Source organism: Narcine bancroftii, chromosome 13, assembly GCF_036971445.1.
Source record: "Narcine bancroftii isolate sNarBan1 chromosome 13, sNarBan1.hap1, whole genome shotgun sequence".
NCBI classification, from domain to species: domain Eukaryota; kingdom Metazoa; phylum Chordata; class Chondrichthyes; order Torpediniformes; family Narcinidae; genus Narcine; species Narcine bancroftii.
Window position 1 is genome coordinate 21,489,735 of NC_091481.1, and position 27,753 is coordinate 21,517,487.

Consider the following 27,753-nt stretch of genomic DNA (forward strand, 5'->3'; position numbering starts at 1 on the left):
CCACTCTTGCCTTTAAGTCCGGATGCAGCAGGTCCAATCTTGACTTGGGCCTATGACCCGTCAGCATCTCCGCTGGAGAGCGTGCAGTTGCAGTCTGCAGTGTAAGATGGCATTTAAACAAGAAATGTGAAATCCTGATGCTAAGAGAGTCCCCCGTCATCCTCTTCAAGCCTTCCTTCGCTGTCTGAACAGCCCGCTCAGCCAAACCATTGGAGATTGGGTGGACAGGGCCCATCCGAATGGGCCATTATTTTGAAGGAACTCACTGAACAGCTCACTGGTAAACATCAGGCCATTATCAGTAACCAAGAGGGTCAGGCAATCCTTGGTCTGCAAACACTTGCTTGAGTTTGTCCATGGTTGAGAGAGCTGTAATGTTGCCCATGATGTGAGCTTCTATCCACACATCTACCCCATAAAAGGTCTAAATATAGCCTTCACCAAGGGCAGTCTGGCCACTTCCATGGGTGCAAAGGAGATGCTGGTGGTATTTTCTGATTGATCTGACATTGCGCGAATGATTTTACCCTGTTCTCCGGACCCTGATCAATTCTTTTCCACCAGACGTAGGATCTTGCAAGTCTTTTCATTCGAGACACCCCTAGATGAGTCTCGTGAACTTTCTCCACAATCTTTGAATGGTCCCTGGAGGCACGATGACCCTCAGCCCCCAGAAAATGCAGCCATCTTGCAGACTCAATGCAGTCTTACATTTGACATAAGGTTTCAGTTCCACTCCTTCCACTATTCTGGGCCATCCTTGCAAAAGGAAAGTCTTGACTTGAGACAGGACTGGGTCCTTCTCTGTTCACTGCTTGATCTGAGTCACCTTTTACAGGCATCTCTGACACCTTCTCCAATGAAAACACCATCTCTGGAGGCACACATGTAGTAACCAGCGTCTCAGGTAAAGGGACTCAGTGCATCGGCATTTGCATTATTCTCACCTGCTCTGTACACAATGGTATACTAGTAGGTCTGATGATGTGAGAGCCCAACACTCTATCCTAGCGGAGGCTAGCAGTGGGATGCATCTGGTCTCACTGCATGGGCTCATCAGTGGTTTATGATCTGTATAAATTGTAAATGCGCATCCATAGAGATACTGATGAAAACATTTGACTGCAAAAACAATGGCCAGACCTTTTTTTGTCTAGCTGTGAATATCCTTTCTCGGCAGCCATCAGGGTACGAAGCAAAACCAATGGGTTTCTCTGAACTTGTGTGTGAGAGAACTGCCCCTACTCCATAAGGCGAGGCATCAGATGAAAGGGTGATCAATTTATCTGGGTCATAGCCAACCAGCAGCTTCACTGAGTGGAGGTCTTTTACATCCTTGAAAGCTTCCTCCTGTTCTTCACTCCACTGGCCCTTGGTGCTATTGCGCAACAGCTTGGGACCAAAACCCTTGAGAGGTCAGGAAGAAACTTGCCGTAATAATTCACCATGCCCAAAAATGATCCAGGTTTCATGACATCCTTTGGGCTTGGGGCCTCCTTGACAGATCTCACTTTGTCCTTCACCAAGCAAAGCACCTTAGCTGTGATCTTGTGACCCAGGTAGGTCACACTTGGTCCTTGGAGCACGTATTTGCCGCGTTTCAATGTGGCCCTGCATCTGAGAGCTTCTTCGACACCTGCTCCAAGTTAGCCAGATACTCCACCTCCGTGGCCCGTGATCAAAATATCAGATACACCGGTGCATGCGGAATCCCCTGCAGCCAAGATTTCCATTGCCTTTTGGAAAATGGCAGGGCTGGACGCTACTCCAAACACCAGGCGATTGTATCTAAATAATCCCTTATGCGCGTTCATTGTGACGTACTCCTTTGAATCCTCATCGAGATGCAGCTGTTGGCAAGTGTGGCTCATATCCAGTTTACCCCTGACAGGATCGCAAACAGGTCATCCAGCTGACCTGGAGTACTGAGTACTCCTCCAGCTTCGAGACCCGATTCACCACAAGCTTATAGTCCCCACTTATCCTCACCATTTTGTCTACTTCAAAATTGAAGCAATGGGAGCCGCCCACCTTGAAAACTGGATGGATTCAATGATGCCCTATGGTGTAAACATTTCAGCTCCTCCTCGTCCTTGTTTTTCATGGTGTGGGCCATCGCCCCGGGCTAAAAACACGATGGGGCCTCAGAGTCAACATTGAGTTTCATTGTCACATCCAATGTGCTCAGCTCATCCCTGAACCACTGCAGAATGTCCTCCACCATCAATGCATACTTAATTTCATGCCAGTGGAGCTGGATTTTACAAAGCCAATCGTGGCCCAAAATACTGGACCCACTACCCTTAGCTGTCACCAGCCTGGTTTCCATCTTCTGACCCTCGGCTGAAATATCCACATATAATACCCTAAATGAGGTATGGACTGCCCCGTATAGGTCCTGAGTTTGAGCTTTGATGGGAGGCAGGTTGAACCCCTATGTCTTCCTCACTGATGACCGATGCTGTGGCCCCGGAATCAATCTCAAACTTAATATCCTTTCCTCTGACAGTGACTGTGGCTTAATATGTTTCAGGTGGTTCCTCATCAATTTCCACTCCAAACAAATTGTAAGCACACACTGCCTCTTCATCGGCTTCTTCTAGATAGTGTGAAGCTGCCAGAGCCCTTTGAGCTTTCTTCTGCCCAGCCTTCACCTTACCCTTTGAACTCCTGCACTTCTTGGCTAAATGTCCCTTTTTGCCACAACCGTAGCAGACATTCTTTGAATTTGCAGTCATTTGTGAATTCCCTTCACACCAAAAAGATTCCACCTGCTTTGCCTGTATACCAGTCTCCTTCCTGACTTGATACGCTGCCGCTGACACCCCCCCCCCCTCCCCCCCCCACCTTGGCATTAATAGCAGTCATCTCCATGCCCTGGGCAATCTCTAGGGCTTTCCTGAAAGTCAGCGGTGGGGGTTTCTCTCAACAACTGGCATTGAATTGCATCATTATAATGTCAATCTATCACGGAGCACGTCATCCATAGCCGTCTAAAGTTAGCCACAAAATTGGCCACAGCCTGCGCTGGCTTCCTGAAAAGGCTGTGAAACTTAAACCATTGGACTATCACAGAAGGTTTCAGATTGTGGTGGTTCCCTACGAGCTTGACCAGTTCGTCAAATGGAACTTCCCCCGGTTTCTGCGGTGTAGCTAAGTTCCTCATCAACTTGTAAGTCGTTGACCCCCACACACTCAGGAGAACAGAGCACTTCTTAGTCCTCTCAGTAATTCCATTAGCACAGAAAAAGTGTCCCAGCCTTTCTTCATACTCCAGCCAATCCTCATTTCCTTCCCATGAATTCACCGATAATTCCGAAAGAGCCATCCAAATGCACAGCTCCAATTCAAAACGGGTCAACACCTCCATAAAACCAATTCACCTCGTCCCCAAAAATGTGATAGTCTACTTAGAAAAAGAACCATTCGACAACTTCAAGCTCAAAAGAACAACTTTAGCACATGTGGTGATATGTAATTACACCCCGAGGTCACCAGGGGTCATTCTGGTGACCTTGAAGCAACAGTCTAACCTTCCAGATTTGTCTTGCAGAGAGATAAGACCTCTTAGTTTATTAAAGCTGTCTTATACTCGCACTGTTGCTGTGGTTATTGTCTGTTGTTTCTCCTCTTATACACAGCATGACCTCCAAGCTATATACAAGGCACCCAGAAAATAAAGACGACTGACAGGAAGTAAACCCTTCCCAGCCTCACTTTAAAAGCAGCTCACATTACAACAGGACTTGCACCCAGACCGTATCCCTCAATACCCTCCCCATCCTGTTCAATTTTTTTAAAATGTCAAACTTAAGCCTTCATTTAGCAGTTCATCTCGTAGCGCATTCCACTCTCTGCATGAAGATGCTTCCCCCCCATGTTCCCTTTAAACTTTTCCCATTAAACCATGTCCTCTAGTTTTTAACCTCTCTTAATCTTAGTGGGAAAAGCCTGCTTGCATTTATCTAAACCCATCTTAGTTTTGTATAGCTCTGTCAAATCTCTCATCATTCTTCTAAGCTCCAGGGATTATCCAAACCTGGATAACCTTTCCCTGTAACTCATTTCTTCAAGACCTGGCAACATTGTTGTAAATCTTCTCTGTGTCCTTCAGTCTTATTGACATCCCTCCTATAGTTAAGTAACCAAAGCCGCATACAATTAGGCAACCTTTGGTTAAAAATTTCTGTTTGACAGAATGCTCAAAATACTCAAACGTCAACGCATTTTGAATTTTTAAAACAAATAGGTTGTGTTGCTACATCACCCCTCCTGAGACCTGGGTTTGCAGGTTTTCTCTGTGACACTATGGAAATTCTCCCAGGCATTCTAGTTTCCTCCAAAAAAAAATGCCAGACACAGCTGTCCCCTGGGATAGATTCAATACAAAAAGTATAAATGTGAGAAGATGAGCACATGCAAGAGAGAGATCAAGCTGCAAAGGTGCAGGGAAATAATGAGCGGGCGACTTGGATGAATAGGAGCCCTCCCATGGGAGCCGCCATTGATCCAAATGGCCTTTTGTGTCATTAAAACAACAACACTCATTTTCAGTACAGACTGCTGTAATTTCAAACAATTATCAGTTTCAAGAACGTTCGCAGTACCATGTGTGGGCTGTATGATGTTAGGTCTGCTTTGTTCATGAATGAGTGAGACAAACACCAGGCTGAGTCGAAATCAGGGTTCTTTGTTCTTTATTACCGGATTGTAACACTTGCGACTAACCATGTTAGTCGGAGAATGCATTCTGCCATTATCAGCAAAATGGTGATTTTTTATACCCTTGGATATGTGCTTAGAACATCATATCATTACTTGTCCAATGACTAAAACTGTTGCTATCCTTTCCCTGCTAGCTTCCTGCCTCTCAATCCATCAATGTCTCTCTTATCTTGTAAGTACAAGGATGCATTCACATCTTGTTACAGCCCTGCACATTCCCATCTCATGATGTTTTACCTAACAGGAGTACAAGGACACCTCCCCTTCTTGTTACAGCCCTGTACAGGGTAACTCCTTACACATTCCCATCTCATGATGTTTTACCTTACAATGATCATCCTGCCCTTTACCACGGTAAGGGCTTCACCTTCACCTCGTGTCACATTACCAGCCAATCTCTTCAACTCTCAAAGAGCTACTCAAATGGCAGTTTTGCTCAGCTACAGAATTAAAATAGAATCATTGAATTACTGTGACATACAAGAGGGACATCCAGCTCAATCAATGCAGAATTCAAGTGAGCAGTGCATTAAGCCCCATTCCTATATTTACTCCATGGCTCTGAAATGATTCTCTTTCAAGTTCCCAACTCATCCCCTCTTGAAAGCCTTGATCGACTCCACCAACGGGCATTGGTTTCCAGATCATAATTACTCCAAAAGCAGTTCCACATCATGTTTTTCCTCCTCACACCATCCTTTCATCTTTTCCCTCAAACATCTGCAAACAGGAACAACTTTTATTTGCATTCTAAACTAGTCTACATATGCACTTCATTAAAAATCACTTGGGTTTCTCTCTTCTCCCCCTCTCCGCATCCCCCACCCCCAAAGAACAATTCCAGCTTCTCTCACCTAACCTTTTTTGCTGAAATCTTTCTGCGAAAGACCTGCTCAATCTTTGCTGCAACCTGCTTAGGACCTTCACACATTTTCTAAAGTTAACTAACAACACTCCAATTATGTCATTTTTTAAAAAAAAAAACACATTCAAAAATAACTCACCTTTTTACATTCTATATTGTGTATCTGCTTGTCAGCAGTGTATAAAAATGATCAAACCAAGTGAATATTTTCCAACAGATGTGAAAATGAGACAAATTGCTCCAGAAAATTTGCTCACAATTGCCACCCCTCCTCCTGCAAATGCCAAATTCAATGGAACAAGCAATTCAATGACTTTTATTGAAATAAACCAGTGATCACATACTTTTGATCTATGTATACACTATATGATCATGGTCCAAAGCAGTTTATAAATTGAAACCATACTCCTCCCAAGTGCTCATCACCCACCTGCTCCTCCCAGTCATTCCCCTATCCCTTCCATCTGCTGTCCCAGCTACCAACCAATATTAGGTTGCCCTCATCCCCTTCTTGTCTTATCAGATTTCAAAATCCACAGCCATTTGCTAACTCCATAACATTTCCTCTGCAGAACTTCCTGAAGCTCTGTCAGTCTCCATGACTTTTAGGTTATAATACAAATGGGCTCTTCATCGTGTTTCTCCAGAGAGCAGCAATTGCAGAGATCAGAATCAGAAAGAGGTCAGTTTAACACAATTGACAACGGTGGGTTATTGTGGCACACACCTTGACAGTCAAAACATCAAGATCTTTATGAAAAATTCTTTAACAAAAAAGAGAAAATGATTTTATTGTAAAGAATAAATCTTTAAAAAATGTTCCAAGTTGTTGCATAGAAACTCTTTCAAGCCTTCCAAAGTGACTGACTGAAATCCACAAAATAATTAGAACATTTCAAGAAAATATATTCTTGCACAGCAACTTCCCTCCCGATCTAATCACAGGGTTTCTCAAAAACAATCTTCTCCCACTTCCTTAGTTGAAGGTATTGATTCCATGCTTGGAGAAATGCTAACAAATGGTGGCCACCCACCCAAACTCAGCTTTCCTGATATCTGAACCCAAGACACTGCTGAGTGCTTGTCTGATTATGCCTTCAGATGACGTCCGCAGATTCCGCTTGCCTTGTAGGATTACCGCCCGATAACTCACAACTTATTACAAGAGTTTCAAAATACATCAATCAATGCAACTTGGGGAGATTCCAAGTAAATGCATTGGCTAACGACCATCTTTACACCTGGGATGGTTCATACTGAATAAAATGCAATGGATTTAACTTGATGGACTTTGGAGTCATGAGGTGGTGCATCAACTGTATCCTGCAGCCAAACATGCTTCCTTGTGTATTCTCAAGGATCTGATTCCCCCTCCAACTCCTTGTACATTCTCACTCCCGCAACCACGAGCAACATTCAAATACAATCAACATTCTTCTGTCTTTTGCCCATAATCACTTATTCACCAAGAGTGTTACAGGCTATCCTTCCCCAATCCAATCAGCCTTTCAATCAGGCTAACTCTTCAGTGGAAAACCTGCAGGAAAAAGAAATGCCAAGCTTGATATTAATACATAGTCAGTTATTCTGGTCATGAACCCTGCAGCCCAAACAAGACACCTTCCGGAGCTCATCCCAGTTCCTCCACCGGATTATTTCATGTACCTGCCACCCACCATGTACCGCTCAGCTCCCTGTTAAATCTTTCCCCTCTCACCTTAAACTCCTGCCCTCCAGTTTTAGAGGTGGTTACCCTGGGGAAAATGACAAATTGATCTCATCTGTGACCCTCATGTTTTGTAAACCTCTAAAAGATGAGTTCTCTGCCACTTTTTACCCAGGGAAAACAGTCCCAGTCTTTTCAGCTTCTCCTTATATTTCAAGCCCCCATGTCCCAGCAGTATTGTTGTGAATCTTTTCTGAAGATCTTTTTCCCTAGTTTATTTGAAGAATTTTCATATTCTGTTAAAAATATTGGTCTGGGGTCTATAGCTTTTACAGAATAGGTTATGCTTTCAGTAAAATGAGTCATATCCAAAGTAATCTACAGATTTACATACAACAATTTATTATTGAACATACTGTCCAAGACAGCTTTTTTAATCAAAGAGTTTAGTCAATTATTCTGAATTTTCCAATAATGCTACTTTTGTATTGTTGACATAATGAAGCCATCCTTTAATAAATTTTGTTTAAACTTGACAACTGATAGAACAGAGAAATCTACAGTAGAGTACAGGCCCTTCAGTGCAGTGTCGTGCTGACCCACAGTAGAGTGACCCACAGTAAATTATGATGGAGACAAGATAAACTTCTGTTTCCATTCGATGATAATTTACATGTTTCTCTTCCGACCATGGGAGAAACTGCTCGTGAACATGTGGTCACAACTGAACCCCCCCACCCAAATAAAAGCAGGTTCAATGTAACAAGCAATTCTGTAACTTTTTTGTTGAAATAAGCCAATGAATTAAATCTTTTGATCTACATCACACATGTCAAACTCTGGCCCGCGGGCCAATATAATTATATTTGGCCCACAAGATCATTTCAAAAATGTATTAGAGGTGGCCCGCTGGCCGCCACGCCAGTATAGTGCATGCACAGTAATACAACAAATCCCAGAATGCATTGGCGTTAGCCTGCTAATCACCCCCACCTCCTCTGTTTACGTTGCAGGGTCTCACCGTGAACTCTGGTTTTGGGGCCTGGTCGGTGTCAGGGGAAGCCAAGGCCGCTTCCCAGTGCCCGGAACCGGAGGCCTTGGGCCTGACCTCGCCAGGACCGTTGCCCACTCCCCCTCCCTGCCGCAGGCCGACCCGCGACTCACGGTGATGGGGCCGCTGATCCGCCGAGATGCCGCCCTGCAGCGAGAGCCAATACCCCCGCACTGTCGTTGTCCAACCCGATCGCCCGCAAACCCCACCCTCCCGCACACAGGCCTGAGTAAGCATTATGAACTTTAATCTCAGGATAAAACGATCTTCCAATAGTTTCATGTCACAGTGATAAATATATTCCTGGTTAAAAATGGTCCTGCACCTGGATACAAGCTCATTAGGCATAAAACTTGAAAAGTGTGTAAATCAAAGGATATCTGTACCAATGGAAAAAGGGCATGGCAAATAACCCTGCTAGAGTTCATGCCCACAATCGTCACCCATTTGATTGTTTCAGGAATCATGTTATTCTCCCACATTCTCAATAGCCCTCAGATTTTACTATTCCACAGCACACTAGCAACATTTGACAAATCCTCTATAGAGAAATATTATTAATTGAATATTTTATTTCTCATTTGTTAATGCTTCTGGAAAGAGTTTATCCAAATCTATTATTAAACATTTATTTTAATAAGAAAAAGTTTAACATTACATATGTTGAAAGAAGAGAAAACATGCAGATGTTGTTGAAATTTTTCAATAAATATTTAGTTCGGCCCTCGACTTAGTCCAAGTTTTTAATTTTGGCCCTCCGTGAATTTGAGTTTGACACCCCTGATCTACACGATCTGATCATGGTCCAAAGCAGTTTATTAGTGAATCTGCTCATCGGCCACACATTTCTCCCACTGGTTCCCCTATTATCCCCTCCTGCTGTCCCATCTGCGCACCAATACTGGGTTCTAGTCATCACCTTTTCTTATCAGATTTCAAAATCCACACCCCGTCCCTAACCCCACTCATCACTTCCCAGCCCTCTTGTCACTTTCTACACCATTCCCTCCATCAGCTGGATCCACCTCTCACTTGCCTGCTCTGTCCCTCCTCCTCACCTTTTTATGCGAGCTAAGCAAACCTTTCTCCTCAGTGCTGATGCAACCTCTCCATGCAACCTCTCCATGCAAAACAGCAATCGTCTCTTTCCCTGCACAGGTGCTGCCTGACCCACTTAGCTACTCCAGCATTCAGATTAGACTATCTCCCATCTTTGGTATCTCTATAAATTAAAGCAAACTTCAACTCATTTATGGTTAACTGGGTCTGTAATTTGAGAAGTTTAAGAACTACAGTTACAAATCACAAGAGGCTTCTACTCTAGCACCATCTAGCCTTGTCGTCATGGAAAATGCATCAATCAACTCGTGCAAGACATGGCAACTCAGGCTCCAGGGAGTGCCAGATACCACTGAACCCAAAGAGGACACAATTTGTAATAATAATCAATGTCAAACTGCAGATCGCAGCCTGAAGTTTAGTCAGTCCAATCTGAGAACACAAGTTTCACCTCCCACGTCAGATCACTGATACATGGATTGCATTTCATAAAAAATCATTATCTTTCAATTACTACTCAAAATAGCAAGACCAAGAGCGACAAAGGCACGGGCAAAAAAAAAAATCACTAATGGTGACAATGGCAGAGAAAACTCTAATGCATTTGTCTGACCTTCATCAACCCATTAATTTAAAGGAGACAGAAATCCACTTATTTTAAATGGAATAATGGCTCAATTTAAAAAAAAGCACAAAGATAAATGGCATACAAAAATATTAAACAACCAATTGCTGTTCTCCCCAACAGAAATATTGGGTTCCATGTGTAAAAGGACTCCATAAACAAACAGATCCAAAATCACACTATACTCCAAAATTATTCAGGAGTGACAGGCTGAAAAAGAACCTTGGGACCTGACTCATACTGTCTCAACATCCTTTTGTAGGGTGAAAGGAAGGGATGGGGGAAATAACCTCTATCCACCGAGAATCACACAGTGCAGAAGCAGGGCCTTTCCGCCCACCTTTTCCATCCTAATCCAATGTCCCTGCATTAGGCCCATGTCCACCTCCAGCTTTCATGCCCTTCAGCCCACAATGTCGAGCCGACCAATAATTCCTACCCGAGAATTTGTCCAAATGCCTTTTAAGCATCGTGATTATATCAGCTTCTATCACGGCATCTCATTCCAGATAACCTCTGCATGAAACACATTCCCTTCAGATCCCCTTTATATATAATACAAAGATAGGCGGAGGAGCAGGTAGAGATGAGGAAATGGAGGGGGTGCAGAGTGCCATATACAACACTTTCAGACAGCCATTTCATTCCGGGACAATGTCAGCATGCTGACTGCCTGAAAAATGCTGACCCCGAGTATGGGGGTGGGGGGGGAAGAGTCATTTCTGTGCCAGCATTTTTCCCACCGGCAGACCTCGTCAAAGCCCCAGAACACCGACCGCTCTGTCTAAGGGCTGCTTACCTCATTCCAGGACCAGCTCAGGCGTAGAAGATGACATTGCGATGGCGGGCAACGTCTGCAACGTTTCAGCGGGAAACGTGAACAACTGAGCCAACAGTCGGGATTTGGAATCGAACCGCTACTGAACAACATGACTGGGAGCTGGGGTGTCAAAGAGATCTGCGAGCTAATTTGAGATATCACTTCTTTATTCCTACAATTTCTATTTATTTCTGTAGATAGATCTTAAGAGTTCTTCAAATTGTCTACTGACAATATAATTGACCAAAAAAAAAACACTATTTTGTCTAAATCCAAAATAGTTATGGAGGAATCAAAGTCTTTTGAGAATCTTTAATCACATCTAGTACCATTATCACTTAAAGCAGTACCGCCATTATTTTTGTGGATGGATATGTCAGATACATGTTTTACATCACAGTGGATACCAACACTTTTGCGTCAAACGACCCACCTCTTTTTGTCCAGGAATGCCGGCCTTCTGTGTGAAATTACACCCTGTCCTGGCATTTTGCTTGGCTAGGTGTGAACGACCAGATCAAGCTTGAAGCCGGGATATTGCCGAGTCCTTCTTGCGGCAATATTGCGGCATTTCTGTGTGAAAATGTCTATAGATTAGGAGAATTGGAAAAGAAGCGGCAAATGAATTACAATGTTGCAAAGTGCATGGTGATACACTCTGGTAGAAGGAATAAAAGAGCAGACCATTATTTGGATGATGAGAACATTCAAAATTCAGTGGTGCAAAGGGACTTAGAAGTCCTTATGCAGGATACCCTAAAGGTGAAACTCTAGGTTGAGCCAGTGACAAAGAAGATGAATGCAATATTGGCAGGGATGTGATGCTGAGGCTTTACAAGCCACCAGTGGGCCTCGCTTGGGAATATGAGGTACAGTTTTGGCTCCTTATTTTAAAAAATGATGTGCTGGCATTGGAGAGGGTTCAGAGAAGGTTTACAAGAATGATTTCTGTAATGAAGGGATAAGCATATGAAGAATGTTTGACAATTCTTGGACTGTTCTCCTTAAAGTTCAGAAGAATGAGGGGGGGTGGGGGGGGGGGAGGGGGGAAGCTCGTAGAAACCTTTTGAACGTCAAAAGGCCTGGACAGTGAAGATGTGACAAAGTGGTTTCTAGGACAAGAGGACACAACTTCAGGATTGTCTACTGACACTTAAAACAGAGATGTGGAAGAACTTGTTTAGCTAGAGAGAGGTGAACCTCTGGCATTTGCTACAATGGTCAGGTTGTTGGGTGTATTTAAGGTAGAGATTAATAGGTAGCTGAATAGTTAGGGTGTCAAAGGTTATGGGGAGAAGGCAAGGGAGTGAGGCTGAGAGGAATAATGGATGGAATGGCAAAGTGGACTTAATAGGCCAAATAGCCTAGTTCTGTTCCTACATGTTAAGGACTTTTAGATTACATGGTAAATTAAATCAAAAGTTTAAAAAGCTGAAAGTTCCAGGCAATAAAATTGACCAATATTCAACCATCAACATGCTTTATAAAAGAAAAGCAAATCAAATTTGAATACAAAGTCTGATGGATTATGGACCAGTTTTCTTTTAATGTTCAACATACTTAAGGGTAGATGACAGAAAAAAAACCTAAAAGTCACTTTTTGAGAACAATCAGGAGAGGGAATCCGAGGAAAGCATCCAGTGCAGATGGAGTACTAAACCGAGAATTAAAATTCTGCGCTGACCAACTTACCAACATATTCACGGATACCTTCAATAACTCACTGCGGCAGGGCGCGGTACCCACCTCTTTCAAACAGGTGTCAGTTGTACTGGTCCCCAAGAATGTGCTAACCTACCTAAATGACCATCAACCAATGGCATTCACATCAACAGTGATGAAGTGTTTTGAAAGCAAAGTTTCGAAGCACATCAGCTCCTGTCTGAGCGGCAACAATTCGCCAATTGTAGCAACAGGTCCACAGCAGATGCCTTCTCACTGGCTCTACACAAGGCACTGGAACACCTGGAAAGCAACTATGCATCCATCAAGATGCTTTTTAAAAATTGACTATAGTTTGGCATTTAACACCATCGTCTCCTCAAAACTGATCAGCAAATTCCAAGACCTGGGACCCAAAACCCCACAGTGCAATTGGATCTTTGAATTCCTCAACTGCAGATGACAATCAGTGAGGACTGGCAAGAGCATCTCCTCCAATAATCTCCATCGGTTCCGGAGCACCACAAGGCTGCATCCTTCTCCCCCTGCTCTACTCAGTTTACACCCACGACTGTGTGGCTCAGTACGACAACAATACCATCCACAAATTTGCTGACGATACCATGGTAGTGGGTCGTGTAAAAAGAGGTGATGAGTTAGCATACAAGAGGGAGATTGAAAACATGGATGAATGGTGCACCAACAACAACCTCACACTCAATAACCAAGGAGCTGATTGTGGACTTCAGGAAGGGAAAAATCAGAGGTGTATGATCCAGTGATCACTGGGGTGGGGAGAGGAGTGAGAGGTGGAGCATGTGAGCAAATTTAAATTCCTGGGAGTCAGAGGATCTTTCCTTGTCTCAACACACAAATGGCACTGTAAAGAAAGCTCATCACCTCCTCAGGAGTTTGTGGAGGTTCAGTATGACGTCAGAAACCCTGGAAAATTTCTACAGATGAGGGGTGGAAAGTGTGCTGACTGACTGAATCATGGTTTGGTATGGGGACACTAATACCACCAAACATAAAGCCTTGGACACCACCTAGGACATCACAGGCAGACACCATCCCACCATCGAGAACATCTGCACGAAACGCTGCCGTCAGAGAGCAGCAGCAATCATCAAGGATCCACACCACCCAGCACATGATCTGCTCTTGTGGCTACAGTCAGGAAAGAGGTACAGGTGCTGCAAGACTTGCGCCACCAGGTCCAGCTGCTACCCTTCGACCGTCAGACTCCTCAACAACAATCTCAATCAGGACTTATTTATTACTTTTTCACTCTATTTGTTTGTTTTTTTCCTCCTCTCTGCATTGCATAGTTGTTTACATTTTCACATTGTGTACAGTTTTTCTGCACTACCAATAAGTAGTAATTCTGCCTGGCCCACAGGAAAGGAATCTCAGGGTTGTATGTGATGTAATTGATGTACTCTAGCAATAAATCTGAAAACCTGCTCTTGGGAACGCACAATCTCTATATCAGTTCAAGACCAGGCAAGATACGATCACAAAAGTTCAACAATTAAATTATTTATCGGTTCTTAGAACATCTCAATTTTGACTGCACAATGAATACCATTTCCTAGAAGTCCAGATACAACCTTAAAATTGTAAAGTATTTAAAATTTCAAGGTTTGTGAAGCCAAGCAAGAGGAATACTATTGGACATCTTTGTTTTGAAGAAGTCACTTTTCTGAGTTAACTAAATCAGTAACTTAATTAGCACCAGAATCAATGCAGATCATGGAACCAAGTGAATTTCTGGCAAAAACTCAAGTTTGGCCAGTCTTTCTTTGCCTGTTGAGTCCAATTCTTCATTTACACTGGTGTAGCACATTTGCATTTGCCACAAAGCGACAGAACAATCAATGAAACTGGCCTTTTTCTAATTAATGATGTGAGAGACAAAGACATCTCCAAACTCACTCACAGCTCAAGTTTTAGAACTGATTGTTTCTACCCACCCCCACCACCCCCCCCCCCCCCCACCAACCTGCCAGAATTAAATTTTCAGCTCAGCAGGAAGGATCATTTCTACCAAGGGAAACAAGTTTTGTTTCAGAGAATGAAATCCCTTTCATTCAAGTCAGAATAGAAAATCCTCTCTGAGTCGAGCAGAAATGCAACATGTCACAGGCCACAAACAAGTAGAGGAGGAAAAGAGGGAAATAAAGTCATTAACCTGATGAGTCTTGTCAAGTGGCAATTTGCCTAATTTGGCAATGTTGCAAAGTACTCTGAAAGTGTGAAATTAGGCCAGATTGGAAAATAACTTGTACCAATCATTTGGGATTTCAAAATTGAACTCTGAAAGTCTACAGAGATTCAAATTGGGTGAAAGTAATCTTTGTAAGTACTGTAGAGAAAAGCAATTCCTTTCCAATAGGATTGGTCATCTGAGAACTGTAACACTTGGGTGGATGCTGCAGTCGCAACTTGGGAAGTGGGTAAAAGACCATTTTGATGGAAACCAAAAATACAAAGCTCATTTTTCTGTTGGCATGCTGCTGGAGAATGTGTTTATTGGTAATTTTGAATTGCATTTGAAAGATAACTGCTCAGTTTGATTTCAAATAGAAATGCATAATGTGCACCCAGTACTTTCTGTGGAAAGGCCAACTATCTCAATATTTATCTTATTGCACTCCTTTCAACAATTTTTGCGTTTGTGTCATAAAGGATTAAGGCCCGTAGCACAAGTTAATTCTTCATCTAAACAATCTGCCTTCATTATTTTATTAAAAATCCATAACATGCAGTATCAATTAAAATCTGCTACAACTTCATACATTGTACATGCAGTACATTATTCTCATTCAAATTCTGTTTCACACCATTTGAACATGTTCATCTGTTGTTCCAATGAATAATATTTCTTAAAGCATCAATTGCCTTCAATCTCCAGCTTACTCACGCTGTAGGTTTATTCATTTAAAATGTCTTCATATACAGTCAATATTTCAATGTTTGCTCCAATATTAAAAGATTATTATACCTTCAAGACTCTCTTATTGAAAAGAGTTCAATAATGACTTTCATTGGAACATTCTGCAAAAAGCAAGCAAAAAGAAGCATGAAGAGTATGTCTGAGGAGATTGGGTACGTCACCGAAAACTCAAACTTCTACAGGTGTACTGTGGAGAGCATTCTATCTGATTACATCACTGTCTGGTATGGAAGAGCCAACCCTCATGACAAGTATAAACTTCCAAAGGGTTGTTAACTCAGCCTGCGACATCACAGGCACCATCCACTCCATCGAGGACACTTAAATGAGGCAATGTCTTAAAAAAAAGCAGCCTCTATCCTCAAAGACCCCCACCACCCAGGGCACGCCCTCTTCACTCTGCTACCATCAGGAAAAAGGTACAGGAGCCTCAAGACGAGCGCTCAACAACACAAGGACAGCTTCTTCCCCGCTGCCATCAGATTCCTGAATAATCAATGAACCAAAGACACTGCCTTACTTTTCATGCACTGATATTTTTAATATTTATACTATTGTTGTAAGATGGTTATAATATGAATGTTTGCGCTGTGATTCTGGTGTAAAACACCAAATTTCATGACTTGTTAAAGAAAATAAATTCTAATTCTGAAGTTACCAATCACTAACTGATGCAAATAACAGCCAAAAGCTCTTACTTTTATTTACATACATATAAAAAAGGTGGATTGTTTCACTAGTGTGTTAATCTTAATGAATTGATACAGCAGTTATCTGGTGACCAAGATAAAAGTGAAAGTCCTGAATTAAGACAGAACATCCATTAATGGCAAGAATTCATAAAGCAGGGCCACACATTTCCCACCACTTTTAATTTGAATAATATATATATATAAAACAGGATGGAAACAAGCCAATTTGGCCCTTCTAGTCCGCACTGATCCAAGTACCCTCCTCAAATCCCACTTACCAGCACTCTGCCCACATCCCCGCATCCCCCCTCCAACTCCTTCTTAAATGGCAAAATTGACCCTGCCTCCACCACCTTTCCCGGAAGCCCATTCCACACAGTTACCACTCTCTGAGTAAAGAAGTCTCCCCCCCCCCCCGCCCCTCATGTTACTCCTAAACCTTTGCCCGTCAACTCTCAACCCACGACTTCTTGTATCCATCTCTCCTACTCTCAATGGGAGTAGCCTTTCCACATCAACTCTATCTATCCCTCTCATCATCTTAAACACCTCTATCAAATCCCCTCTCAGCCTTCGACATTCAAAATTTGCTCCACAAAATGAATTATTTTATTTGTGATCACAGCTTGATTTTAATTTAATGCACAACAGTGCTGGAGAAACACTGCAGGTTTTTTTATGGCAAATGTTTCAGGCCTGAGCCCTCGTCAAGCTATTTTTGATTTTAAAAACTCTATTTTATCCAAAGTTGATATACCAGCTTTTTGATGTAAACTTGAACTCAAAGGAAATTAGGACAACACTACTGATCGGTTCGTATCTAACGACTCGGATCTATTGGATCTTCAGCATTAATTTACATTAAAATTAAATACAAATTATTAACACACCAAGTAAGTTTGTCGAGTAGTTTCTTGAAGGTTTGACAGTAAAAATACAGAATCAGCTTTTAGACCCTTGCCAAACTTGCCTTCATGTCACAGCATGCGTGTCACCAATCAGGTGCTCAGTAAAATGATCCAACTAAGTGAACGAATGTCTGTTAATATTGTCAAAATCTGCTCATGCCAATCATTCAATAATTAAAAGTGACAAGTGGAAAGGTTTAAAATTAAGGAATTGAACAACTTCCTTGCCTTTACAACAATCTTACAAAGGTCTCTATTTCTCCTCAAATCAAATATGACCAGGAAACCTGCTTCACTCAGCAACCAGGAGAGGGTCAATTTCATACTGGTATCAAATTTACTGGATATTACTGAAGAATGGAGCACTTTTATTTTCTAAATTGTTTCAGATACAACTTTAATTCAACCATCTTTAATCTTCATCTCTGCTCATATCCTCTGTGAACACTCAAGTCAATCTGCATCTCTAATAATACAAGTAACATATTCAAGATTCCATTATTGTAATGTAATAGTACAGAACATACAATCACATGTTTTTCAAGCTTTGTTGGGACCAAGGTAAACTGCCTCAGGATCTTCGTGATGCCACCATCATCACCCTGTACAAAAACAAAGGCGAGAAATCAGACTGCTCAAACTACAGGGGAATCACGTTGCTCTCCATTGCAGGCAAAATCTTCGCTAGGATTCTACTAAATAGAATAATACCTAGTGTCGCTGAGAATATTCTCCCAGAATCACAGTGCGGCTTTCGCGCTAACAGAGGAACCACTGACATGGTCTTTGCCCTCAGACAGCTCCAAGAAAAGTGTAGAGAACAAAACAAAGGACTCTACATCACCTTTGTTGACCTCACCAAAGCCTTCGACACCGTGAGCAGGAAAGGGCTTTGGCAAATACTAGAGCGCATCGGATGTCCCCCAAAGTTCCTCAACATGATTATCCAACTGCACGAAAACCAACAAGGTCGGGTCAGATACAGCAATGAGCTCTCTGAACCCTTCTCCATTAACAATGGCGTGAAGCAAGGCTGTGTTCTCGCACCAACCCTCTTTTCAATCTTCTTCAGCATGATGCTGAACCAAGCCATGAAAGACCCCAACAATGAAGACGCTGTTTACATCCGGTACCGCACGGATGGCAGTCTCTTCAATCTGAGGCGCCTGCAAGCTCACACCAAGACAAAAGAGAAACTTGTCCGTGAACTACTCTTTGCAGATGATGCCGCTTTAGTTGCCCATTCAGAGCCAGCTCTTCAGCGCTTGACGTCCTGCTTTGCGGAAACTGCCAAAATGTTTGGCCTGGAAGTCAGCCTGAAGAAGACTGAGGTCCTCCATCAGCCAGCTCCCCACCATGACTACCAGCCCCCCCACATCTTCATCGGGCACACAAAACTCAAAACGGTCAACCAGTTTACCTATCTCGGCTGCACCATTTCATCAGATGCAAGGATCGACAATGAGATAGACAACAGACTCGCCAAGGCAAATAGCGCCTTTGGAAGACTACACAAAAGAGTCTGGAAAAACAACCAACTGAAAAACCTCACAAAGATAAGCGTATACAGAGCCGTTGTCATACCCACACTCCTGTTCGGCTCCGAATCATGGGTCCTCTACCGGCACCACCTACGGCTCCTAGAACGCTTCCACCAGCGTTGTCTCCGCTCCATCCTCAACATCCATTGGAGCGCTCACACCCCTAACGTCGAGGTACTCGAGATGGCAGAGGTCGACAGCATCGAGTCCACGCTGCTGAAGATCCAGCTGCGCTGGATGGGTCACGTCTCCAGAATGGAGGACCATCGCCTTCCCAAGATCGTATTATATGGCGAGCTCTCCACTGGCCACCGTGACAGAGGTGCACCAAAGAAAAGGTACAAGGACTGCCTAAAGAAATCTCTTGGTGCCTGCCACATTGACCACCGCCAGTGGGCTGATAACGCCTCAAACCGTGCATCTTGGCGCCTCACAGTTTGGCGGGCAGCAGCCTCCTTTGAAGAAGACCGCAGAGCCCACCTCACTGACAAAAGGCAAAGGAGGAAAAACCCAACACCCAACCCCAACCAACCAATTTTCCCTTGCAACCGCTGCAATCGTGTCTGCCTGTCCCGCATCGGACTGGTCAGCCACAAACGAGCCTGCAGCTGACGTGGACTTTTTACCCCCTCCATAAATCTTCGTCCGCGAAGCCAAGCCAAAGAAGACAATCACATGAAATTGCCTTCTGCTTGCCCTAAGTGCTAGTCAGAGTTGGCTAGCGCTCCTTACAGTACGAGAGAAAGAGAAGCAAAAAACATATCTGAAAAGATGTGAAATATTGAAAATATGGATTGTATCACAGAGAGAACATTCAACGGGTAATATTTAAATATGCTACAGAAACCACAACTTATTTGCAACCTGCCCTTTCAGAAAGGCAATTACTGTTGCAATATTCTAACTCTGGGCACCACACTTCTACAATCCCTATGAAAATGCTTAACTGATAAAATCCATTACTGATGAATAAAAATATCCCACATTTCTTGTAACCATTTTTCTGCCTAGTTTTGCCATCACCAGAAATGAATAAATGCATTTCCCCTTCCTAAATCCACACCAACTTATTCATGCTGTCTCTCTGCATTGTGAGACAAACTTATCACATTCACTCTTTCCCAAGTCAAATCGAACCATTATGTTTTTACGACTTTAATGCTTTTTCTGAGGCTTGTTATTATCCACAAAAGTCTGCCATGTTTCTGAGATTTGTTTATAAAAGCTTTTAAAATTAAAGTCTCACTCATTTATATTGATCTAAGGAACACAACATACGATTTGTTGCTCGTTTCGCTCATATCCACCATTGTTCCAGCTGCCACCATCTCTTAAACCCGCAGGGTTTAATCACTTTTCCCATTTTAAATGTCAGCCTTGCACATAAACCACACATTTATGATCCTCCCGGTATCCCCCAAACATACAACTCTGTAGAGACGGTTCCTTCATTGCTCTCGTCATAGCAGCTCAAAAGAAGACGCAGTTTGTCCAAACAAAATTCCCTTCCTCTACTTTTCTGCCATCGACTAGGATCCTCCTCTAAACACATCCACTTGAGCAAGCTTTCAATTGGACTATGGTTTATTTTTGATGTTTAACAAATCTGGAGTTTGATACCGGAACACGTTCAAGGATTTAAAGCTGATTTAAAAAAAGGTAGAGTTAAATTTACATCATTTTCAAATTATGTTTGTCAAATAATGTGCACAAACAACACCTTCCTTTGAAATTGCATTATAGTGAAAGCAGTGAAGTTCCTTTAATTACACCAATAATTCCACTGATTAAGTACTGCAGAAACAGTCACCTGTAACAGCCATGTTCCTGCATATAGGATTGTAAAATGTGGAACTTCTGGGAAATACTTGAATCTATCTATTCAGTTACAAATGGTGCTTACACAGATGGATACAATGCTCCTCAAAGATGAGCCCTTTGGTTTTCAATTAAATAAGCCAAATTGCACTTAGTTAAATTTTAGTCATTCAAATTCAGATTAGTTTCAGTTCTGAAGTTAAAGGTTCCATTACCGCCATATTTAGAACGTAACATACTTGAAATTCTCTAGCTTTTGTCTACCCTAAGGCAGGCTGAGTCACCACATTGTCCAGTGCCCCTCACAGAAACCTACAGCACCTTGTGTTCCTATGCAGTCTCCCCTCCAAGTACTGACCAGTTAGTCATGTGCCTGGTTATCTTCCCAGATCAGACAATCCCAGGTGTATTCAGACTATTGGGAATTAACATTTCCAATCAAACACGTTTGATCAGCAACATGTTAGAAAAGCAATAAGTAATGCTTTTTTTTATATATAACTACATATATATAATTTCTCACTTGAGAACTGAGAGGCGATGGTCTCCAAAGATCTGCAACACTATTTCTTACTCGGGTTAGGAGACAAAATTTCATAGCAATCCTATTTAGAAAAATTATTGGGGCAGAATGAACACAAAATCTCCCCAAAAAAATTTAAATTTACTTTCTTGACTGTGGATAACCATAATATTGTCATTCATAATTTACTAAGCTAGATTGATTCACGAAAATAAATATAGTTCAAGAGGTTAATATATTTTTATAGAAAATCTGTCATGCATTTAAAGAAAAACAAATTAGGAGTGCCAAAAATGTATTTCAAAGTATTCTGCAAGGATACAATATCCAGAGTGAACACAGTTGAAACACAAATGTCATTAGACGTAATGGGAGAACTTAATTGAGACAGGAAAGCAAAGCCTTGGTTGATAAATAGTGCAAGATTGGTTCAGTATTACAATTGCTTGAACCTTTACGAAAAGCAAATTAATTGACTTAAAGTACACTTAAAATAATGAATGAAGAATATTTTAATGACAGGTTCAGAATCTGGGAAAGTTTTTTTTTTAAATGACACACAGTATGTTAAAGAAGCTAGCATCTTGGCAGAACCCTGCTCTTGATAAACCGGTCTGAAAGCAGAAGTGCCGAATCTGAACAGGATGGAAAAGGGTGTTCGGGTGAGTTTCACCATCAGGGAATTACATGTATAACTGACTTTCATGATGTACATCAACGCTCAGTAATTTACCAAAGGAAATAAATTATGGAATTACATATTCATGATGTAGGTGCACAAAGGTGCAAATATAAATCAAGTCCTAGTTTTTTTTAGAAAATAGATTTAGCTTCAAAATAAAGCTGATCTCAAGTAAAACTTAAATATCACTAAGGAAGATTTTTTGAACACAATTGCGTTCAAGTTCTGACTAATCATGTCACCCTAATGTCAGTTCTACAACCCTACTTACTATGTTGGAGCCAAAGCAACAGGACACAAAACACCCTGTGTTTATACTGTATCTGACTTTCGAAATGTTCAAATTAATCTGCAACACAAATCATTCAGTCTTCAGGTCTGATCGGAGGCAATTCCCCCATTCATTTGCTCCTGTAACTACTTCGAGACGACAAGCCCATCTGTGGGACTGTTGGCCGCTGATGGAATCTGACAGCACGGAAGCGATGTGGCGAGTCACCCTTCAGCTGTTCGTGTGAATCGAATTGGCCTCTGTCCTCTATAGAGTTTAAGCATGAGAACTAAAAACATTGTTTTTAAGAAATCTCATTCAGCAAGAGTTGACAGTGAGACTTGACCATTCGTAATTCTAAGTCAATGAATTTGCTTCAAGCAACTGTAATACTGAACCAATCTTGCACTATTTATCAGCCAAGGCTTTCCTGGATTAAACAGTGTGTGTCTGCTTTCCTGTCTCAATTAAGTTCTCAATGGGAACCTTACAATCCTAGCAAGATTATGCCCCCAAATGAGCCAACTCCAAAAAAAGTTGCAAGTGCGAATTGGCACCTGAATTGGGGCACAATTTACCATCCAGAGAGAGAGAGAGACACACAGACAGACAGACCGGGACAGAGAGAGAGAGAGAGAGAGAGACACACAGACAGACAGACCGGGACAGAGACAGACAGACAGACAGACAGACAGAGACAGACAGAGACAGACAGACAGACAGAGACAGACAGAGACAGACAGAGACAGACAGAGACAGACAGAGACAGACAGAGACAGACAGAGACAGACAGAGACAGACAGAGACAGACAGAGACAGACAGAGACAGACAGAGACAGACAGAGACAGACAGAGACAGACAGAGAGAGAGACAGACAGACAGACAGACAGACAGAGTTCTCCACTCAGATGAACCATCCAGAGAGAGAGAGGAGAGAGAGAGAGAGAGACAGACAGACAGACAGACTGGGACAGAGAGAGAGAGAGAGAGAGAGAGTTCTCCACTCAGATGAACCATCCAGAGAGAGAGGAGAGAGAGACACACACAGACAGACAGACCGAGACAGAGACAGAGACAAAGAGAGAGAGAGAGAGTTCTCCACTCAGATGAACCATCCAGAGAGAGAGAGAGAGAGACAGACAGACCGGGACAGAGAGAGACAGACTGGGACAGAGAGAGAGAGAGAGAGAGAGAGTTCTCCACTCAGATGAACCATCCAGAGAGAGAGAGAGAGGAGAGAGAGAGAGGAGAGAGAGAGAGAGACAGACAGACAGACAGACCGGGACAGAGAGAGAGAGAGAGAGTTTTCCACTCAGATGAACCATCCAGAGAGAGAGAGACAGACCGGGACAGAGAGAGAGAGAGAGAGGAGGAGAGAGAGAGAGAGAGAGAGAGTTCTCCACTCAGATGAACCATCCAGAGAGAGAGAGACAGACCGGGACAGAGAGAGAGAGAGAGAGAGGAGGAGAGAGAGAGAGAGAGAGTTCTCCACTCAGATGAACCATTCAGGTTCTGAATGACCTGGACCCTTTGCAACATTCCTGCAAAAAGCACTTGGGCTGGCAAAGCAGACCTCCCTTCTCCCCCCCCCCCCCAAAAAAATCTGGGAATGAGGGCAACTTGCGCACTTTGTTCCCCCCCCCCCCTTCCCTCCTGGGAGGGGTCTGACGATGGGTGGGAGGAGAGTGTGATAGGAGCCCCGGGGCTCCATCGCAACTCCTGGGGTAAGTTCGACAGCGCAGCCCGGCGACATGTGCGGAGTGACAGCGCCCTCCACCGAACCTGCTGCCCGCCTCCGCGCCGGGTCCTAGGCAGAAGGACGAGCGTGAATCCATCCCGGCCCCTGGCTTCTCAGCCCCCTCTCCCATTCGTGGCGGCGCTCACTCAATGCATGCAAGAGGACCCCCTTCACTTGGGCACCTTTCCGGAAAGAGAAGAGGCCGGACTGGATGGAGCGGCTTGCAATCCGAGGAAGGGGAGAGATTTTCGGATTGCTTTTGCCTCTCCTGGCGGGTTGTGGGCAAATGACGGAGCCACTCTCGCCGCATCCCCAAGACTGTTGACATTGCATTGCAATCCAAAAGGTGCAAGTAAATGAAACTGCTTACCTTCTTTCAGGAAGTGTGAATGGATCACGAACAGCAGCGCACAGCAAACGGCGGCTCCGGCCAAAGCCCACACGGCTTTCAGGAACTGCATGGTAGACGCCGGGCAGAGAGCGTTACTCCTCGCCAGAGGGGAGCATGTAGAGCCCCGGCTCTTCCCCCCACACCCCCCTCCTCCCCCCCCCCCCCCTCTCCCTCCAGCGCCGGTGCAATCCTTCAGAGCGGCGAGGGGTGCGCGCCGCCTGCCTGCGCTGGATCCATGCAGAAGGCGCTCCTCTCCCGCTGCGGTCGGTCCCCGGTGCGCCGCTCACTCAGGCGGGACGGCTGCGTGTCCGCACCCGGGCCCCCTCTTCGCTCGCTCTCTCCGCAATGAAAGCAGCTGCCGCTTGCTGGGCGAGGTGAGGGGTTGGCGGAGAACACTCTCTCTCTCTCTCTCTCTTCCCCCCCCCCCTCCCCTCCCACTACTCTTTACACACACACTTTGTCCAAACCGGGGTGTGTGTCCCCCCCCCCCCACGCTCTTGCTGACAACCTGGTGCTTGGCCGCTGCTCTCCTCGAATCCCTTTCCTGGGGCTGAGCGGGGAGCTCATGGTCTCTCGGGGAGGGGGGGAGGAGGAGGGAGGGACGAGGAAGAGAGGGAGGAGAGGGAAAGAAGCTGCTCCCCCTCCTTAAGACTTTTAACGGGGCGTTCACAAACTACCCCACACTCGGGCGCCCGTCCCCTCCTGGGCTCTGGATGAGTTTCCCCCCCCCCCCCCCCCATCGAAGGGAGAGAGCGGGTTGCCACTTTCTCCACCAGCTGCCTATTAAATAGGCTGGGAGGAGGGGGGGCGACCTCCGTTCATTGGGTTGAGGTTGGGCCAGCCCCGCCGCCCACCAGTCCCTTCCCGCCGGGGTAATCTCACTGCCGCTCCTCCTTCTCCCGGGGAGACCCCCTCCCCTCGCCCGACGTCAGACGGACCACATCTGGAATTGGTGGTGGGTTGGGGGAGCGCCGCTTCCCCAGCGGAGTCGCGTTCACATCAGCGCCCACCCTGGCGAGGGGACCCGGCGCCCTCAGCCCCGCGGTTCCGCCTTCAGCGGCCCGGGTGGCAAGAAGGGGATCGGAGTGCCTTGGCCATCTGCGGCGAAGTTCTCTGCTGCCAGAATTTAGCCCATGGTTTCCGAAGTGGGGTATGGAAGCCACGCTGATGTTTCAATGCTGGGTGGAACAGTGGAAGCGCGGATGGGACTTGTCGCTGCTGGGAGGCGCTTGGATGGACATAGAGCTGGGAAAGACCACCGATTCGTGGCATCCAGTGGCCAACATTTTTTTTATTCCAAGAGAAAGTTTTTATCCAAATACAGGATTTAAATTTCAGTGCACCGTATTCAAGGGCCACCAAAGTAAAGGGAATGAAAGATGAAGACCCGTTTTAGGCTGAAGTACCCTTACAGATGATGTATGTTACAGTGAAACCGTCAGACTCTCAAATCAATAGAGCAAGACATCAAATCACATGGAGTGTGACAGCCAGAATGAACATTCCAGTCCTGCGCCAGGACAGGGAGGGCTGCCTGTCAAACGCTTTAATCAGCCCGCATTCTGTTGCAGTCGACGATGTTCATTATAAACCGTCAGCAAGGAGGACAAAATACATGCTGGGAATGATTTTCTGGCTCTCACCTCGGCAGATTCTCAGTCAAGTGATTGCACCGGCGGCGGGACCTTCCTGGCAGTGCTGCAACCCCCCCCCCGGCCAAACGGAACCCTCAGCGGCAGCCTCCCTCCCCCCAGTCAGGCTGGGTGAAAGAGCATTTGTGCGTTCGCCTTTCTGCAGTCGGGGTTAAACCAAAAAGGTCCCCCCCCCCTCCTCACAAATACAATATTACATACACATACAAAAAAATAAATAAAAATACATAATAAAAAAACTACCCCATACCCCCCCCCTCCTCACAACCTCCCCCCCCTCCTCACAACCTCCCCCCCCCTCCTCACAACCTCCCCCCCCCTCCTCACACCTCCCCCCCCCTCCTCACAACCTCCCCCCCCCTCCTCACAACCTCCCCCCCCCTCCTCACAACCTCCCCCCCCCCTCCTCACAACCTCCCCCCCCCTCCTCACAACCTCCCCCCCCCTCCTCACAACCTCCCCCCCCCTCCTCACAACCTCCCCCCCCCTCCTCACAACCTCCCCCCCCCTCCTCACAACCTCCCCCCCTCCTCACAACCTCCCCCCCCTCCTCACAACCTCCCCCCCCTCCTCACAACCTCCCCCCCCTCCTCACAACCTCCCCCCCCCTCCTCACAACCTCCCCCCCCCTCCTCACAACCTCCCCCCCCTCCTCACAACCTCCCCCCCCTCCTCACAACCTCCCCCCCCCTCCTCACAACCTCCCCCCCCTCCTCACAACCTCCCCCCCCTCCTCACAACCTCCCCCCCCTCCTCACAACCTCCCCCCCCTCCTCACAACCTCCCCCCCCTCCTCACAACCTCCCCCCCCCTCCTCACAACCTCCCCCCCCTCCTCACAACCTCCCCCCCCCTCACAACCTCCCCCCCCTCCTCACAACCTCCCCCCCCCCTCACAACCTCCCCCCCCTCCTCACAACCTCCCCCCCTCCTCACAACCTCCCCCCCCTCCTCACAACCTCCCCCCCCTCCTCACAACCTCCCCCCCCTCCTCACAACCTCCCCCCCCTCCTCACAACCTCCCCCCCTCCTCACAACCTCCCCCCCCCTCCTCACAACCTCCCCCCCCTCCTCACAACCTCCCCCCCCTCCTCACAACCTCCCCCCCCTCCTCACAACCTCCCCCCCCTCCTCACAACCTCCCCCCCCCTCCTCACAACCTCCCCCCCCCTCCTCACAACCTCCCCCCCCCTCCTCACAACCTCCTCCCCCCTCCTCACAACCTCCCCCCCCCCTCCTCACAACCTCCCCCCCCTCCTCACAACCTCCCCCCCCCCTCCTCACAACCTCCCCCCCCCCTCCTCACAACCTCCCCCCCCCTCCTCACAACCTCCCCCCCCTCCTCACAACCTCCCCCCCCCCTCCTCACAACCTCCCCCCCCCCTCCTCACAACCTCATGATATCCCCAAATCTTTCCACCCCGAGTCATACCTTGGAAGCCCTGATCACTATTGCAGAATGCCGCAAACCATGAAGAGCAATGAGGTTATTTCAGTGAAATGTTGGCAATTAGTTTATTGGAAACTTTTAATGGTTATTTATTTTAAGGATCCCTGGTTCTATCAGAAGTGTTCTGTGGCAAGGCCATCAGCTCAAGGGGAAATGGTGGTGAACAGTCCCAACACATGGGCAGTCACTTCAACAACGTGCCTTCTAACAGCGCTCTGGATCAAGACCACCTGCATCTCTCCGGTGAGAATGAACCACTCATTTCTGAATCTGAAACCTGAGCCAAGACTATTTATTATTTACAATTTTAAAAAGTGATGTTCCATTTAGTTCATAAACCATGCACTCTAGTACTCCTGCAAAAACAGGACCACTCAGATGCACATTTTGCAGCTCTGAACATTATTATTGACCGAGAAGATTCCTCAAAAACAGGATGCGAGAGACACAAAATGGTACAATGTCGTATTCACGTAACAGTGCACGGAGGTGCTCTAACTTTAACCTAGTTAAAGTTTGCTTCCCCTGGCAAAAATACATAACGGTGAAGTGAGATTATGTTGAAAGACATTTCCACTCACTGACCTCCATTCTTTGTCTGATCATTTGCAGTACCCCTTCACCTACATTTCTATTGGCCCACATCTACAGAACAATA

General features: G+C 45.2%; 1 protein-coding gene across 4 annotated transcripts in view; it reads right to left on the reverse strand.

Moving 5' to 3' along the window:
- Nucleotides 1-24,149, reverse strand: part of tafa5a (TAFA chemokine like family member 5a) — a 433,494-nt gene extending 409,345 nt beyond the window's left edge. For all 4 annotated transcript variants that reach the window (XM_069909857.1, XM_069909856.1, XM_069909855.1 and 1 more), the window contains exon 1: nucleotides 23,974-24,149. In XM_069909857.1, the coding sequence (XP_069765958.1) occupies nucleotides 23,974-24,064 (91 nt within the window). In that variant the 5' untranslated portion in view covers nucleotides 24,065-24,149. The remainder of the gene's footprint in view (nucleotides 1-23,973) is intronic.
- Between the last annotated feature and the right edge of the window lie 3,604 nt (nucleotides 24,150-27,753).